General features: G+C 38.1%; 1 protein-coding gene and 1 long non-coding RNA gene across 4 annotated transcripts in view; one reads left to right on the top strand and one right to left on the bottom strand.

Annotated features, from left to right (window-relative positions):
- The window catches only part of LOC143145737 (uncharacterized), a 100,269-nt gene extending 86,356 nt beyond the window's left edge, over positions 1-13,913 (bottom strand). The window contains exon 1 of the long non-coding RNA XR_012991758.1: positions 13,802-13,913. This is a non-coding gene — a long non-coding RNA (uncharacterized LOC143145737). The remainder of the gene's footprint in view (positions 1-13,801) is intronic.
- Positions 1-17,127, top strand: part of LOC143145736 (protein Wnt-7b) — a 174,194-nt gene extending 157,067 nt beyond the window's left edge. For 2 of the 3 annotated variants that reach the window (XM_076309414.1, XM_076309412.1), the window contains exons 3-8: positions 5,602-5,716; positions 6,716-6,787; positions 6,943-7,030; positions 11,479-11,658; positions 12,545-12,860; positions 14,477-17,127. In XM_076309414.1, coding sequence (XP_076165529.1) covers positions 5,602-5,716; positions 6,716-6,787; positions 6,943-7,030; positions 11,479-11,658; positions 12,545-12,860; positions 14,477-14,628 — 923 coding nt within the window. In that variant the 3' untranslated portion in view covers positions 14,629-17,127. The remainder of the gene's footprint in view (positions 1-5,601; positions 5,717-6,715; positions 6,788-6,942; positions 7,031-11,478; positions 11,659-12,544; positions 12,861-14,476) is intronic. The other variant, XM_076309413.1, reaches the window with a different exon arrangement.
- Positions 17,128-17,351: the final 224 nt, after the last annotated feature.

Below are 17,351 nucleotides of genomic sequence, written 5' to 3'. Positions count from 1 at the left end.
TTCAATTACCCTCTATCCACCATCAGTAGTAATGTGATTATGTTTCTATTCTATACTTTTAAAAACAAGGAACTAAAAATTGAAGAAAACAATTTTATAGAGTGAGAAACTTGGGTGTCTATTTAATCTCAACATGGTGGAGAAAAAGTATCCAAGAAAAAACCAATGGTATTGAAAAAATGTTCTAATAAATGTTGTTAGGTATATAGTTGGATAAAAAAAATATTATTTACACAGTATGACATCCCTTTCCATAAAAGAATTTTTTTTTGATAATTTCGTTTCCTCGTGAAAAATTACATCGTATTGAGACGAAAGAGACACTCCGTGTATACAAGTCTTGTTATATTTTTATTCCGCGCCCTTAAAAATTAAATCGCTGGTATAAAAGCCGGAATAATTAAAAATGGTTCCATCGAAGCCTAAGTTACAGGTTTCTGTACATTTTACGGCCGCGACATTTGAAATTCGAATGTTAACGACACGATAATCGGCGCGTTGATTTTTAATGTCGCATAAATTGGTTCAACGTTATCGACCGACTTCAATTTTTACCTTTGCCCCATCTATGGCTGTAACACTCTATGCGCTCGTTAAAGTCGCTATAATTGAACGCGTCTTACACCTGATCGAACGATCGTGCACGTTTTATAACGTTGCTTTCAAAAGGACGCGGAATCCAACACAACTTAAACCGAAAAATGCATCTTCGGTAGCATTTAAAAGTAATTTGCGTCCGCTCGTTTAAATTCAATGGTATATAAAAGCTCAACGTGAAGAAAAGGGATACAAGAAACCCACAACGTGTGACACTAAATATTATCCGATACCCAACGTTTTTTGTTCTCTCTTTTAACGTTAAAACATTTTTCCGTTCGATTGTACAGTTAAAGTGTTTAGGTAAAAAATGTCCCGAATATATAGAATTGGTATCTTTTAACTTATAATAGAGAATGAAGGAATATCAATTATACCTAATGGTTTTAATTGTAGGAAAATAGTGTACAATATTTTTATTTCTTTGGAAAAATCTATACTGTTACAATTTAGTTATAGAGTAGATGAAAGAATATTACAATTATTACAGACCGTCAGATTATTAGTGACTCAAGAGGACTAAGAAAATAAAGGAATATCAATTATACCTAATGGTATTAATTGTAAGAAGATAATGTACAATATTTGTATTTCTTTGGAAAAGTCTATACCGTTACAATTTAGTTGTAGAATAGATGAAAGAATATTACAATTATTGTAAACCGTCAGATTTTAGAAACACCCTTTGGAAAAGTTAACTTATTGCTATTTTTATGGAAAATCTACTCACAAGGTAGTATCATAGTTAGAAACGATCTAATTTCGAATACATTCTTATGTCTATTTTTTAAAATTGATTTCCAGTGAAATTTCCAATCGTCAACACATTATCCTCGAATCAAATCGTTCGATTCCCCATTCGTAGAAAAGATCATTCGACTCGTGCGAGTTCCGTGCTCTTTAATCTCCCAGCGACGATCATTAAATTTAAAATTCACGTTAAACTTTATGCTTCGCGAAAATACCATCTTCGGGGACGACGGACGCGGTAATTTAGTGCTCGGGCACAGTTACGTAATAAAAATCGCCGTTTCCTTTCTCAAATGTATACATATTTAAGAATATGGCGGTCGGTCGGTTGAGAAAAAACAAAAAAAAATTTACCATCGTTAAAACGATATTTTTGCAAGTTTTTCGCACGGCGTCGATTTCATCGATTCGATCGAAAGGGGTGGGGGATGTTTAAGGGGTACCTCGAGATAATTGGATCGCGGATTCGATTATGGCTGCTGGTAACGGGAAAAATGACACGCGAAAGCGTTACGTGTATTTATTTGCGCAATACACGCGAGTTAGCGCGGCGGTGACTATGAATTATAATCGTGGGCACGACAAACATCGGCCACGGGTCGTATTATCGTGCAACCGCGTGTAGGAAGATCAGCTGTAATTACAGTCAACCGGATCTTTTCGATCTCGATCCTCCACGACGAACGATGACGCGCGAATCGAACGAGCAAACACATGGAATACGATTTTTCGTGCAGAAAGTCCTGTATCGAAACTCAACGGGGGCCATTTTTTACAGAGATTGTAAATATTTACGTGTCGTAACGCACTTTGGTATCGAACGTTTTTCTATGGAGTATTGGTGTCTCGTGATGAATCATAAAGATTGAAAATATTGAAAAGTGTAATGTTTTCGAAAAATTACTATTGTACTTCGAAGTGATAAAAAATGTCGAGTAACGAAGAAACTGTAACGAAATTTTTGCAACGTATTTGCAATTGAAATTTTGAATCGTTTGCTCCAACTCGATGGTAAATTGAACGATGAATTCTACGTAGATGGTTACCATTTTTATGTGTTAGGTTCGAAACGTTTTTCTATGGAGTATTAGTGTTTGGTGATGAATCATAAAGTTTGAAAATATTGAAGAGGGTAAAGTTTTTAAAAAATTACTATTGTACTTCGAAGTATCAGGTTCAGGGAGAAAGTAGAACGATGACACATTGTTTACTGACCTGTGTTCTTTAAATTATTAATGTTTCGTGCAAAAATTGTAATGAATGATTACAAATATAGAAAATGGAAAATTTAATTCGAAAGTAGGAATACTTTGAGTAACCAGAATTAGGGAAAAAGTAGAACTGTGTAATCTGAGGTGTTAGTGTTTCGTGAAAGATTGCAATTAATAATTACGAATATAGGAAATAGATCGAGACAAGTATCGGTTTAATTATAAATATATTTTGAACGTGCAGACTCGTTGTCAATTGAGTTCACGCGACTCGATTAACAGTAGTTTCTTACGTAAATGTAAAATTCGAAAATAAGGCAAGCAATTATTAATTTCATTTTATTTATGCGCCGACTCGACGTTAATGACACTGAATTTATCGACATTCCATTGCCACACCAACGAAGCGCAAACGTGTTGTTTCAACGACCAAAGTGAACAATGCTCTAAAGAAGTCATGGAAAACATGATTATCGAAGTTGCGAACAGTGAACACCGTCGATGAGATTCTTATGGCTTTACGTAACGTAGCAGCGATGAAAATTCAAATGGAAGTAATGAAAATATTGATTCAAATGAAAAGAATCCTTTTTCCATTATTTATGTACACGTTTAACATAAATGAAGTGTCGATTCCCACTGGTTGGTCATCGACGACGAGGATTTAATAATTCAAACGCTGTATTCCACAAAAGCAACATTGTCCGATTAATTTTCACAACTATTCACATTTTCTCCCCACAAAAAAAAATACACAGTTCTCCGTTACCATAATTCATAATTCCCTGTTTCTCCATTGTTATTATTTACAATTTTTCTCGATCCACATAATAATCTCTGTAACCTTTCAATTTTTCCATTCCACGCATTTGTTTCGAAGTTACGTTCGTTCGAGATCGACGATCGCAAATTGTTTCACTCTTTTAATAACTTTCCGGCCGTGTACTCGGTTAAACGATTACAAGTTACACGATTCCTTGAAATCGAATGAGACGATACCTCGTCGAGTCTTTACGAGTTAATTTCGAGCATTTTTCAAGCATCCACCGTTTCGTAACCCGTACACGTTCTCAATTTCCCACGTAATATTGTAAAATAAACGAGTGTCCTCGAAGTACCTACAATATTCTATTAGCATACAAAGTTCCAAGGGTAGGGCGATATTTTTCGCGACTCTGTAATTCAATTTCTACGCGAACCTGATCGCTCGCCTTCGTCGAGGTATCGTAAAAAAAGAAAAAAAAAAATGGATCGGAGCGGTGGTGGGGATGGTGGTTAAAAATCGAAAGAAAGTTTCGAGTGAGCGAGCCACGCAGATCGGGACCGACGATAAGATTCGATCGGCCGTGAAAATTGCACTGTCAAAGCGTGTAATCGTGCCTGGAGGCCGGCTTATGGCTTTTCGAGTTTTACTGCGCGCGATAATTAGGCGTCCGTGTAAAAGGCGATCCTGACGTTCGAATTAAAGCTTGGCCGCCGAGGTTGATGGCTGCCAGGCGAACGCGAAATCAACTCGGACGCGGGACAGTATCGCGTAGGTGGCTGAAACGACGACCGAGCTGGAGAAGCAGAAAAAGTAGAAGAAAAGAAGGGAAAAAAAGAAAATGAAAAAGAAAAAGAAGAGAGAAAAAAGACGGAAAAGAGAAAGAAAGAAAGAAAGAAAGAAAGAAGGAAAGAAACAACACCGAGAAGAAAGGAACGCGCGGTAACTCACTCAGCATGGCAAACGAGCTGAAAGAGCTGCGCGGGTAATTAATTGTGCTCGCGCTTTACGCGAGTCTGCGTGTGTCGGATGGCTGTAAATTAGTGTGACGGAAACGCCGGGGGACGGTGTGGGTTTGCACGGTTGATGCATCACGCCCGGGTCGACGAAACGAAGTAGATCGGTTTGAGAACGAGAGACCGGGGGGATTCAAGTGCGGCGAAATTCGAAGTCGATCGAGGTGTGGGAGAGAAGAGAACCGTGGACGAGAAGTGGAAAATTGAAAATTGTCTTTGGTGGGAAAAAATCGATGTATCTTGATTTAAGAATGATATAAGGGTTAATTAGATACTATGGGGGGGAAGTTGTGGAATTCTTCTTCTATTTTACATGGTATTGAGAAAATGAAATGCTTTTAGCTTGAGTAAGGAGTGAAGAATTGAAAATTGCCCTTGGTGGAAAGAAATCTATCAACTAGTAAAGAGTGAAGAATTGAAAATTGTTCTTGATGGAAAAATATTGATGTACCTCGTTGTAAGAATGAAATAAAAATTAATTAGCTACTATGGGAAAAAATTATCGAACCCTTGTATTTTACATCATGCAAGGAAAATGAAACTAGTCCATGTGTGTTGAGAGGGAAAGATAGAACAATCTTGCTGTAACAACGAAACAATAATTGAATACTTTAAATAACGAAACCTTAAAATTTCTGCTTCGAAGAATCTCGACATATTTATTATGCCTTTACACAGATCTCGTTAAAAACCACCAACGTGTTTTTCACCTAAATTTCTTTCTCTTCCCTCAAGTATAACTACGATCCAATCTTCGAAATTAATCAACAATTCCTGCTCGATGTAAGGTTGATACAAGTGGGGTTACTCCCCACTGGAAGTTCCCCGTCTGTTTCATTTCCACGACACATTTTTAATTCATTTCCCGGTCAATACCTACCTATCGCCTACCACCACCTCGTGAAACAATTAGTTCGATTTGATAGTTTCGAAACGAAAAAAGCAACACAAGGGTTAACAAACACGAGTGTTTCGTTTCGAGAGGATCACCACCGACGATAATTCAGCAACTACGTGAGCGACGAAAGAACACGGCCAGGTGTTCCACGTAACAGTTTCAATAATCGTTTTCTTCTGCAAAGTCTCTCGTGAGCCGTGTTGTCCTTGGAAGTTTCGTGAACCGCAACAACCCCGTCTGTCGCATACCCGCGCCTCGTTTCTCATAGCTTGAAATCCCTGTACACGTTCCCTACCTACCGCACAAACTGGACAGACCTGCTTCGACGCCAGAACTAACAGGAAATTTCTCACTGATCTATTTCAGGAAGCAGGGAAGCAGCTTTCACGTACGCAATAAGTTCAGCGGGTGTAACGTACGCCGTGACCGCAGCTTGCAGCAGGGGCAACATCACCGCCTGCGGTTGCGAACCTACCGTAAGGTAAACTGTTCTCTTTGCTTTTGTAGTTTATTCGCGCCGGTTAAGCACTCGTTACCGATATCAGTCTACGCAGGGTGCACCCTGACGTAAACGGTACACTTTCGAGATGGATTCGAGAGCAAAAAATAACATTTGCGTAACCTTGCGCGTAGCGCAAGTACGTACTTGTAACCGTGTACCCACAGTGATCGCTGGATAAACGATCCTTTCTCGAACGAACGAGTCTTTGGATTTACGTTCGTTCGACCCTGGTAACTATAACAGTTGTACAAGTGTTCGAGAGATCAGATTTGGGAAACAATTCAATTTTCGAAGCGTACGTTTGTCATAAGGGTTTGAACATTTGGAATCGTAATTGGTCAAAGTTTCATATCCCTTTGGATTTGTTGGTCTTTCCAGTTCGTATAAATATTATCGGATAGAAATTCATTTACACGATTTCCAACAAAAAAAAAAATAAACACGCAAAAAATATTATAAAATACATAGTCATGTTCGTCTCGAGTCAATTAATTACCTACTCGACGTCTCGAGTTAATTATTTACTTACTCGACATCTCGAGTTAATAATTTACTTACGTCAACAACATCTTTGATAATTTGCTCGATTTCCAAAAAGAAAAAAAAACAAATACACAAAGAATATTATAAAGTATTATACATAGTCACGTACGTCTCGAGTCAATTAATTACCTACTCGACATCTCGAGTTAATAATTTACTTACGTCGACAACGTCTTTGATAATTCACTTACACGATTTCCAACAAAAAAAAAAAACAAACACGCAAAAAATATTATGAAATACATAGTAACGTTCGTCTCGAGTCAATTAATTACCTACTCGACATCTCGAGTTAATAATTTACTTACTCGACGAAGTTTCTGAAAGACTCGATCCCTAAAAAGACGCACGCGCAACGAATGTTATAAAATACAAAAATTAGATTCTTCGTTAACAATTTACTTACTTAACAACGTCTGGTTGCTCGTGTTGCAGAACGCGAAAGGAATTACCACCGAATGGCTGGGAATGGGGTGGCTGCAGCGCGGACGTCACCTACGGGATGAGGTAAGATAATTAGCCCGATCCGTAATGAATTCGTCGTCGTTTCTCCGCGGCTCTCACCCTTTGCACGTGTCACGTGCGTGTAAAACCTCCATGACGCGGCACGTCACGACAGATGTTATACACGCATGAATTTTAATATTACAATTTAATGCTAGGTTCGCGCGTAGGTTTCTGGACGCGAGGGAGGTCGAGGGTGACGCAAGGAGTCTGATGAACCTACACAATAACAAAGCTGGAAGGAAGGTGAGTGACACGAGTTATTCATGATCGATATAAATCTGAACAATTTGCACGCTATCCTCTTCGATCGATTTAATCCTCTGCGCTCGAAGATTCTTCCACGATGGAAATACACGACGAAATTTCTTCGAAATTGTCTTTACGATTTTGAAAACAATTCTTTGATTTCAGTGTAAAAGAGCAGAAAAATTGTGCATAATTTTGAGAACAACTCTTTCGTTTCAGTATAAAAGAGTAGAAAGATTGTTGCATAATTTTGAGAACAACTCTTTCATTTCAGTATAAAAGAGTGGAAAGATTGTTGCATAATTTTGAGAACAACTCTTTCATTTCAGTATAAAGGAGCAAAGAAATTGTGTACAATTTTGAAAACAACTCTTTTGTTTCAGTGTTTCGTATATTTTTACATTTTGCCAGATATGACATGTAAACGTCAAATTTTATAATTTTTCACGGGACAATAAGACACGAATTGCTGCGTTACATTCTATGGCGATCGTAAGTCATCTTCCGAATGTAAAGGGTTAATATAGGTAAAGGTTAATAAAGGTTATTTGATACTAAGTGTAAGATTCGAAGAGAGATTGAAATTTTAGATACGGTAAACAACGTTACACGAACAAGTGCCACACGCCAATTTCCGATGAAAAAGAATATCTTTTTTAACAATTTACTCGCGCTACTCGTTACGGTTAAGATCGTAAATTTCTACCCTTCTTGTCGAGAGAAACACGAGGGTTCGAAAGGAAAGTAACACCTTCGTCTCCATAATTTAAATGCAAATAAGTAGTACAGTTTCATAACCGGAAGCAGGAAAGTATACGCAGGGAGGAACTCCTTCGTTACCTGTATTTCTCTCTTCTCGTTCAGGTTTCGAAGCTTTTATTATTCTTCATCCGCACATTGTAAAGGTAAACAATTTAAACAGTATAATTATCGTTAAGAGAGATGTCTCTATACTTCAGAGGTCTGGAAGCCTCAATGAGCTGTCGAGTAGCCAAGAATCGTTCCAGTGTCAACATTTAAACATTTCTTTGTCGATGTTTCAACAAAAGTGTAGCAACAGTATGTTTACACTGACATTCCTTCTACGAGTAAAATGACTTTCCTATGGAAAGAATGCTAGTGTCATGATTAATTATCGATATTCACCGATAAAAGAATCACGATTCAACTATCCTCCATTTTGGTGTATTTAATTATCGAAATCTTCGGGAGATCGACCTATCGCTCAAAGATGTACATTACACTGAAAGACACATATCAAATAACACAGGTATAAAACAATAATGACATTTACAAACGTTAACAAACACGAAGAAACAAAATTTTCGTACGATTAGATGTTCACCGATGGAAGAATCGTGAATCGAGTACCCTCCATTTTGATATTTCTATTAAAACCTTCGGAAGTCGTTGAAAAATGCCCTTCATGTTGAAATATCCTTTCGAACGAATAATCCACAATGTCGAAACAAATTTGAATATTTTTTTTTTTTCAAAAGAACCGCTATTCACTTAACCGAAATGGAACAAAACCAAAATTGGAACAAAACCAAAACGATGCTTTCCTTCGTGAAAAGAATGCCAGTGGCTAGCCATTCGCGCAGAATTATTCTCGAGCGCTATAATTCCTTTTAAGGAAGTCCTCGGAGCCAATTTCGCTTCGAGGCGTGCAAATCTTTAAAGGGTCAGGTAGGGCAGGGCATTTAAAATTTAAAGCACCTCGACGTGCCCCCCTCCTCTGCTCGAACCCCGTGAACTCCCCAAGAAACACCTGGCTTCGTGCTTTTGTACAATCCGTGGTACCGATCGTTGTATACCTGCCGATTTCCTCGAAATTACACCGCAAATCGATTATTTTCGGTAATAACGAGTGCACAGGTACGCACCAAGACCAAACAAATCGACGTTACTCGACAAACAGGGTCCCCGTTCGTCGATACTTAGGTGGAAACGTTTCGAGCTGCACAACTGCTCGCGTAATTGAATTCTCCGTAAGAAATTACGGCAACGCCGAGTAAACGAGAAAAGGACCGATTTTACTGACCTTAATGCCAGAATACTCTGCGCTCTTGCGCCATCTTGGGTCCAGACGATATTTTAACGAGCATTTCTCGCAATTTCGCGAGTGGATTTTTTGTGAACTAAACTTTGAGCGAAAAATTACTCTTCTTTTCCAATTTATTTCTACTCGTAGAATAACCTTCTGCTCGATTTTAACTCGTCGGTTTCGACTTTCAGCCATTTTAGATCCAGACGATATTTTAACAAGCATTTCTCATTATTTCACGATTGGATTTTGCGAAAACCACGAAAAGTTACTCTTCATTTCCAACTTATTTCTACTCGTAGAATAACCCTCCGCTCGATTTTACCCAGTCGATTTCAGCTCACCCCGCGTAACCTCCAAAAAATAAAAATCTACGCAATAGACAACTTAACGAAAAGCTTCCTGAAGTAACAACCGCGTGGATCTCCACGTAAACACGACCCTCGCGCGTGGTTGTCTCGCGTGTAATTCCCACCCGGTCTGTAATTTTCCCGAAATAAAATACGGAGAATCGATCATCGGAACAATATCCGCAATTCGAACGGAGCACTTATAACCTAAGAACGTAATTTTCCGAATCCCAGCGCCGGTGATTACCGAAACTACAACAATTCCCCCGAGGGGGAGTTCTGGAATCAATTTCTTCGAATTCGGTGGTAATGCGTATCTACTGGGGCCCGAACGATCGTCGCCGTTGGGTGGGGAGGTTAGGTTAGGGTCGACGATCGAAAAGGAATCGTTCGCGAGAAATGATTGTGCCGCAGGTAGTGTACGCGTTACGGCGGCGTCTTAATTGGGGAAAGTTCGTCGAGCTTTCGTCTTCTTCGATGGGCTTTATTATCGGGGCGGTAATAAAAACGTGTATGTATCGTAGGCGCGTACGGACCGCGGACCGTACGCGCACGATCTGTTGCGCATATGGACGTGCGCGCGCATACGCCGGCTAACGATTTATTCTCAACGTTGATCGCCTCGCCGCGCCGCATACTTTATGCCCCGACGATTTTTTCAACCCGCCCTCCCTCTTCCCCTTCCGCGTCACACCCCTCCCCACCACTCTCCCCGTCCCACGGTTCTCTCTCTCTCGCGCTCCGTCTCTTTCTCTCGATAATTCGAAATGTAAACCAGTTTTCTGGGCACACGCGTACGCCAATGGACGCGCAATCGGCAAAGGGGACGAAGAAACATGGTGGGAGTTATTCGCGTCGATCGCAGCCGCCACGAATCGACGTACGATCGTTATGGTCGGGTCGTACGATTTAGCGTTGGCTCGTACTCCGAGCCGATTGTATCGTGCTAGCTGAATTACTTGTTTAAACGCGGCGAGTATTTCAATGCCTCCCGTTGATCGACAGACGATCGTTACCGGTCGTATCGATTCAACGTTGGTTCGACTCTCGCTCGATTATATCGTGCTGGTAGATTACCAGTTTAACTGCAAAAAGTACTCCAATGCTTCTCGATACGCGACGTTTTTCGTTTCAATGTCTGGGGCACGAACGAGGCCTCTGACTTCGATCGGTTGCTCGGTGGGAGCACTTTGGTCGGGAACGCTCGATATCTCGGTTGCTGGCGATTCTATCGAAAATTTGTACGGAACGAAAAAGTTCTGAAATTTAATTTTCGATCATTTTGGTTATGTGCGTTTTTGCCCTAAATACGACGGTAAGCGAGATAACGTACATGGTTATTTTCTTGGGGCTCCATTGCAAGCCTTTCACTCTGTAGGAATTTTGCAATGATTCGAGTTGGGTTATACTGTAGTTATGCTTAATTTCTCTCTCTATTTCAAATAGACCCAACTCAGTTTTCTTTTTTTTTTTGTACAAAGTATTACAAACCTATACATGGTTATTTCCTTGGGGCTCCATTGTAAGCCTTTCACTCTGTAGGAATTTTCCAATGATTCGAGTTCAGTTGTACTGTAGTTATGCTTAATCTCTCTCTCCATTTCAAACAGACCCAATTGAATTTTTTTTCTTTGTACAAAGTATTACAAACCTATGTGAAAATATGTATAATTTTCTCGACCATTTCGAACAGACGTGTTTCTTATACATAAAGTACGTCAAAACGTGATTAATCTTTGCATAATCGCTAAAGATCTGTTTATGGGAATTTAAACTTGGTATTGAAAAAAAAAAAAAAAACGATTTTATAATAGCCTTCGAAACATCGATTACGCGAAAAAGAGAGTCACACGAATATAACAATCAAAGGTAATATCGCCAATATACCCGCGGTATTTGAAACGTGTCGTGCAATTTCAAATGTCACGGTTGCACAGTCGTATTAACGTAAAAAGAAAAGAAGGAAAAAAAAATGGTGACTCGAAATTACACGGTGGATACACGGTACGATTTCCCCGGGGATAACGTTGAATATTGTTTCTTTTCAGATAGTTAAAGCCCTGTTGCAAACGGAATGCAAATGCCATGGCGTGTCCGGCTCCTGCACCGTGAGAACATGCTGGCGAACCTTGCCTAGTTTTCGTCAGATAGGCGATGCACTCATGAAAAAATATTACAGAGCCAGGCCCGTTGTTGCGATTACGCCACCACCACCCCCTACGATGCAGGTAATACAGAGAAAAATACCAATTTATCCCCACTTACCCAATTATCGTCACTCTGTGCCATTTCACTCCAAATATCGAACAAATGTTACGAATGTTACAAAGTCACAGACTAAATAAAATCTAACGTACAGTTACAAGAGTAATTGATATAATGAAACAAGTAGTAGTTAACTTGTTTTTTGTCGTTCATTTTTTACAAAATGATACAAAATTTTAAATCGACTAGAAGAATGAGAAGAAGGAAGAACATGGATACTATTTCTATTCTTGTATAGAAAAGAAGGCAACGAAGAGGAAGCTATAATTACAATATTTAAATTGTCAAGAAAATATAATTCCTAACGAACAGAAAGCAACGCGTGGAAATATTTGGATAATATACTTTCTTATAAAAACACATGCTGCTGTTTTTTTTACGTATACTTCGATCGCTCTGTATTATTTAATACAATTATATACCATAATACATAATACATTTGGTAAAGAATGAAAAGCAACGCGTGTAGATACTTGAATAATATACCTTCTTATAAAAACACATGCTACTGTTTTTTTTACGTATACTTCGATCGCTCTGTATTATTTAATACAATTATATACCATAATACATAATACATTTGGTAAAAAATGAAAAGCAACGCGTGTAGATACTTGAATAATATACCTTCTTATAAAAACATAATGCTTCGTGTTTTTTCTTCGTATACTTCTTTACGTATACTAAAAACTGCTAGTTTTTTTTACTTCGTATTATTTAATAACAGAATATTAAACAGTACATTTGGTAACGAGCAAAAAGCAACGCGTGTAAATACTTGGATAACATACCTTCTTATGAAAACATAATTCCTCGTGTTTAATTTCTTTTCTTTTCCACTTTATACAGAGTTTGGACACCCTGCACTCGACATCGGCGGAAATGGTCCCGATTCTGGGCAACGATGCGAAAACCCAAGGGAAACCGAACGACGTTGGAAAGTCTCGACACGATCGACAACCCCCGAAAAAAGTCGTTAAACCGAGACGGCCGCACTTGGTATTAAAAAGAACGAAATCTAGCGGCGGATTAGGCATGGGTCAGAAAAGAATTCCAAAGAGAAGCGAGCTGGTTTTTCTGCAGCCTTCCCCTAATTACTGCGAGCCGGACTTGGCTCAGGGCAGCCTTGGAACGCAGGGCAGATATTGTAATCGTACTAGTAAAGGTAAAATAAATTAAACAAATCGAACGACGATTTATGCTCGAATCGAGAATACTTCACGATGCGAGGAAAGTACAGTGAGATTCTTCGTATTCGAAGTGACACAGAGAGATATGCAAGGGTTAATGGAAAATTGGGAATTATTTTTTTTTTTACGTAAAAATATAAAAGATTTTAGGATTGTATGGAACTTTCTGAGACAGAGATCCATTAACGAAGCAAAATTTGGTTATGATAATAACTCGGTTAATTTAAGACTGGAAAGATTCTGTAGTTCTTTTTCTTTCGTTTTAATTTTATTCAATATGTTACTTTAATATTATCGAGACTGGAATGATTCTGTAGTTCTTTTTCTTTCGTTTTAATTTTATTCAATATATTAATTCGATATTATACATTATGCACTGGAAAGGAATCGTGAGTCTGGACACGACATTAGTAAGCAAGAACCAATTTCTTGAAAAATTGGCAATTATTGTTAATATGAAAATGTACAAGGTAACAGAACTACAGGTTAAATGTATAACTGAACCTTAAGTAGACTAAATAGTATTTATTTAATTCTTCAATTAAATAAATCGTTTATAGAATAAAAATAAAGAAAATGTTAAATGAAAAAAAAAGAAATAAATTGCATTTGTGCATCCACTTGAGTGATATTAGTTAATTGAACTTACAAAATATAGGTACCTGTTAAACCAGTCTCGACGTTAGTTAAAATACACGAGGGATGAAAAGTACATAGTAAAAATATGTAGTTTCGTTAAAAAAATATATCTCGATTTGAAAGAATATCTTCCAGAAAACGTGACTGAATTATGTTCCTTCACGCGCATTTCAAATTTCAAAATGCTAGATAGAGATTCGAATATACTGCCTCTGATGACTCATCCTCTGTAACTTAAGTATTTACCAAAGATAATACTATGTTAAATGAACAATACCTCTATTATCCCCAAATTGTGACTCATTCTTCATTATTCGTTCGCTTCGCTTATCTGCTACCAGGAAATGACACTTCCATTGCTTCAACCAGCATGTACAATTTAACATGTACCTGTACAAGAAAACAATAGCAAATTGTTAACATTTTATCGAAATTATTTAATGTCTTTCCACGTTATTTGTAACAATAGATATGTATCGTTTCGATTTTAAAAAACCAATTCCTGGTGTACGTACAATGAATGTAACAATACAAATATTATAAGAATACTTTCATATATCAAGTTCAAAGTAAAAAGAATTAAATTAGTTTTATTTTTCTATAGAGATATATCATTCTCTTCGTGTGACTTTGGTATTTAATCTTTCAAAAGAATTCTATACAATTTTCTCTTTCAAATGTGATATCAACTATACACACTTTTGTACAAAAATATAATTTTACTATTGGCTTCGATATCTTTCGAAAGAATTATATAAAATTTCCCGTTTAAGATTTCCATGGTGAAAAATTCCGATTCGGAAAATTTTTGTTCGCTCGAAAACTTCAACGTCGATTTCTTTCAAAACAACGGAACCGTTCGTTGTGACTCTTTGAATCACAATTTTGTACGATCTTATTGTTTAGTATTTTATCGCGTATAATTCGCTACACGATGCGTGTTATTTTTCAGGAACCGACGGTTGCGATTTAATGTGCTGCGGTCGTGGCTACAACACGCATCAATTTACAAGAACGTGGCAGTGCAGATGCAAATTCCATTGGTGCTGCCGTGTGCATTGTGAAACATGCACCGAACGAACCGAAGAGTACACGTGCAAATAAAAACCCCGTACGAACATTTATGCAATTTCGGCGCAAGCGGTGATGTAAATATCTGATAGACGTGAACGGCCACAAAGTGTTCGCAGGCCGTCGAGGAACTCGCCGCTATCCACGAATTCGAGAGTATCCACGCGAATCTAGCGCCACCGCGACTGGGAATAAATTAACATCGTATATAATTATCGTCGATGTTTGTGTAAAGTCAACGTGGGTAACGACGGTCGATAGAGCGTGCTATGTTTAATCGAACGTAAACGTAAACTCAACTAGAGCGTTTTGTGTTCAATCGAACGTGAATGTAAACTCAACTAGAGCGTTTTGTGTTCAATCGAACGTGAATGTAAACTCAACTAGAGCATTCTGCGTTCAATCGAAACAAATGTAAATCCAACTAGAGAGTTCTGTGTTCAATCGAACGTAAATGTAAATCCAACGAGAGTGTTTATCGTTCAATCGAATACAAATGTAAACGAAACTAGAGCGTTTTGTGTTTAATCGAATACAAATGTAAACCAAACTAGAGCGTTCTGTGTTCAATCGAACGTAAATGTAAACTCAACTAGAGCATTCTGTGTTCAATCGAAACAAATGTAACTCCAACTAGAGAGTTCTGTGTTCAATCGAATGCAAATGTAAATCCAACTGAAGCGTTTTGTGTTCAATCGAACATACATGTAAACCCAACTAGAGCGTTTTCCGTTCAATCGAATACAAATATAAACCAAACTAGAGCGTTTTGTGTTTAGTCGAACATAAATGTAAACCTAACTAGAGTGTTCTGTGTTCAATCGGACATAAATGTAAATCCAACTAGAGCATTCTGTGTTCAACAGAATGTAAATGTAAACTCAACTAGAGCGTGCTCCGTTCAATCGAATACAAATACAAACACAATTAGAGCACCGAACACAAACCTAACTAAAGCGTGTTCAATCGAACACAAATGTAAACCCAACTAGAGCATTCTCTGTTCAATCGAACATAAATATAAACACAATTAGAGCGTTCTGTGTTCAATCGAGCACCGAACACAAACCCAACTAGAGCGTGTTCAATCGAACATAAACGTAAACCCAACTAGAGCGTTCTCTGTTCAATCGAACATAAATATAAACACAGTTAGAGCGTTCTGTGTTCAATCGAGCACCGAACACAAACCCAACTAGAGCGTGTTCAATCGAACATAAACGTAAATCCAACGGACGACGTAAACGCGTGTGCCCACGCCAAGCTTTGTAAAGTTTTCTTTTGTTATTTAACGTAGTGAACTCGATGCTCCTAGTGCGTAGATTTATAAACGATATTTAGCGCGCGAACTCGGTGTTCGCGATAGGGAATAACAGAACGGGTAACCGAGGCGTTGAAATCTTTCAAACGAATGTTTTAAACAGGGGTGGTTTCGAGGGGGCTGGAGCAAGTCGAGTTACCATTTTGGGATCTTGAAGTACGTAGCGAATTCCAATAATTTGGAAAAACGGTATTCCAATATTTATAATTTTCTCCCGATTTTAAATAAACTTATGTACAAAGGCCACTATTTTATCTTTCTACCTCTTCAGGAAATTATTCGCGAAGAGTATACTTTTTCGATTGTCATCGACTTTACTTTTTGCCGATTATAATACACTTCGATATTTTTCAAACTGAAAAAAGTGGACAGAAAAATATATCAAACGTAGAATATATATTTCGTTCCATGCTTCGTGATACCAGAAAGAATTTCTCCGATGGTCGTAATCTCCACCTTTTCTTCGAGTTTTCCAACGAGGGGTGTCGAATCATTCTTCTCACCCTCCCCATTAAATTTAATCCTTCCAAGCCGTCCCTGTGCACGAAAATACTCAAAGCGGAAAACGTTGTTTTCGCTTCCGGAATAACCGAAGTATCGTAACCGGAACGAAATAACCGGAATCGTATCAATTTAATATTTTAACGTAATCGATTCGACGACGTGGAACGCGTCGAAACGACACGATTAATGCAATTAATGCGTTGACGCGGAAAATACGATTCGTCTCTTTGCGAAGTTTTGTATAAAAACTCTTATCGTTCGACCACATTTGAACAGGTATCTGGGAAAAGGACATAAGTTTGAAAAAATCGTTTAACAAATTGTGCAGGAAAATTTGCAAACAATTTATCGCGATTAAAGAAACGAGCCGATTTAGCGTCTGTGTGGCGTTGAAAATTAATTAATTCTCGAACAACGAGAAAGTAATTGATTGAGACGCAATATTGAGTATAAAAATATAAGTGCAAAAATATGCAACATGCGTTCTTCTTCCAGATACCGGTTCGTTTAAAGAAAATACTTCGTATAGCTTATAAAATACCTCTAACGTTAATGAACTCATATCATACGCGTATAATTACCATTTTTTGGTCGATCATTGTCTTAGTAGCCAAGTGGTATATACAGGCTTTCCATGTTTCGTAGGAGTAGCGTGTAAATTATTATTTATTAAAAACGCGACCGTAAATTATAAACGTGTGCGATGTACTTGCTTTCTTCGGCGACTAATAAACGGAATTGCATTTTTCCACGAAAGCGTTGTTATTCCCTCTGCCACGCTCTTGATTCGTGTCGCTACGAATAATAGGTTGTTTAATAAGTTTCATCGAACGACAAAACTTACACAGTACTGTTCAATGTAGTACTGTTCAATGCAGTGCTGTTCAATGTAGTACTGTTCAATGTAGTACTGTTCAATGTAGTACTGTTC

This window comes from Ptiloglossa arizonensis, chromosome 4 (assembly GCF_051014685.1).
Source record: "Ptiloglossa arizonensis isolate GNS036 chromosome 4, iyPtiAriz1_principal, whole genome shotgun sequence".
Classification (NCBI taxonomy): domain Eukaryota; kingdom Metazoa; phylum Arthropoda; class Insecta; order Hymenoptera; family Colletidae; genus Ptiloglossa; species Ptiloglossa arizonensis.
The sequence above is the reverse complement of the archived record's forward strand: the minus strand, read 5'-3'. Positions and strand labels throughout refer to the sequence as shown.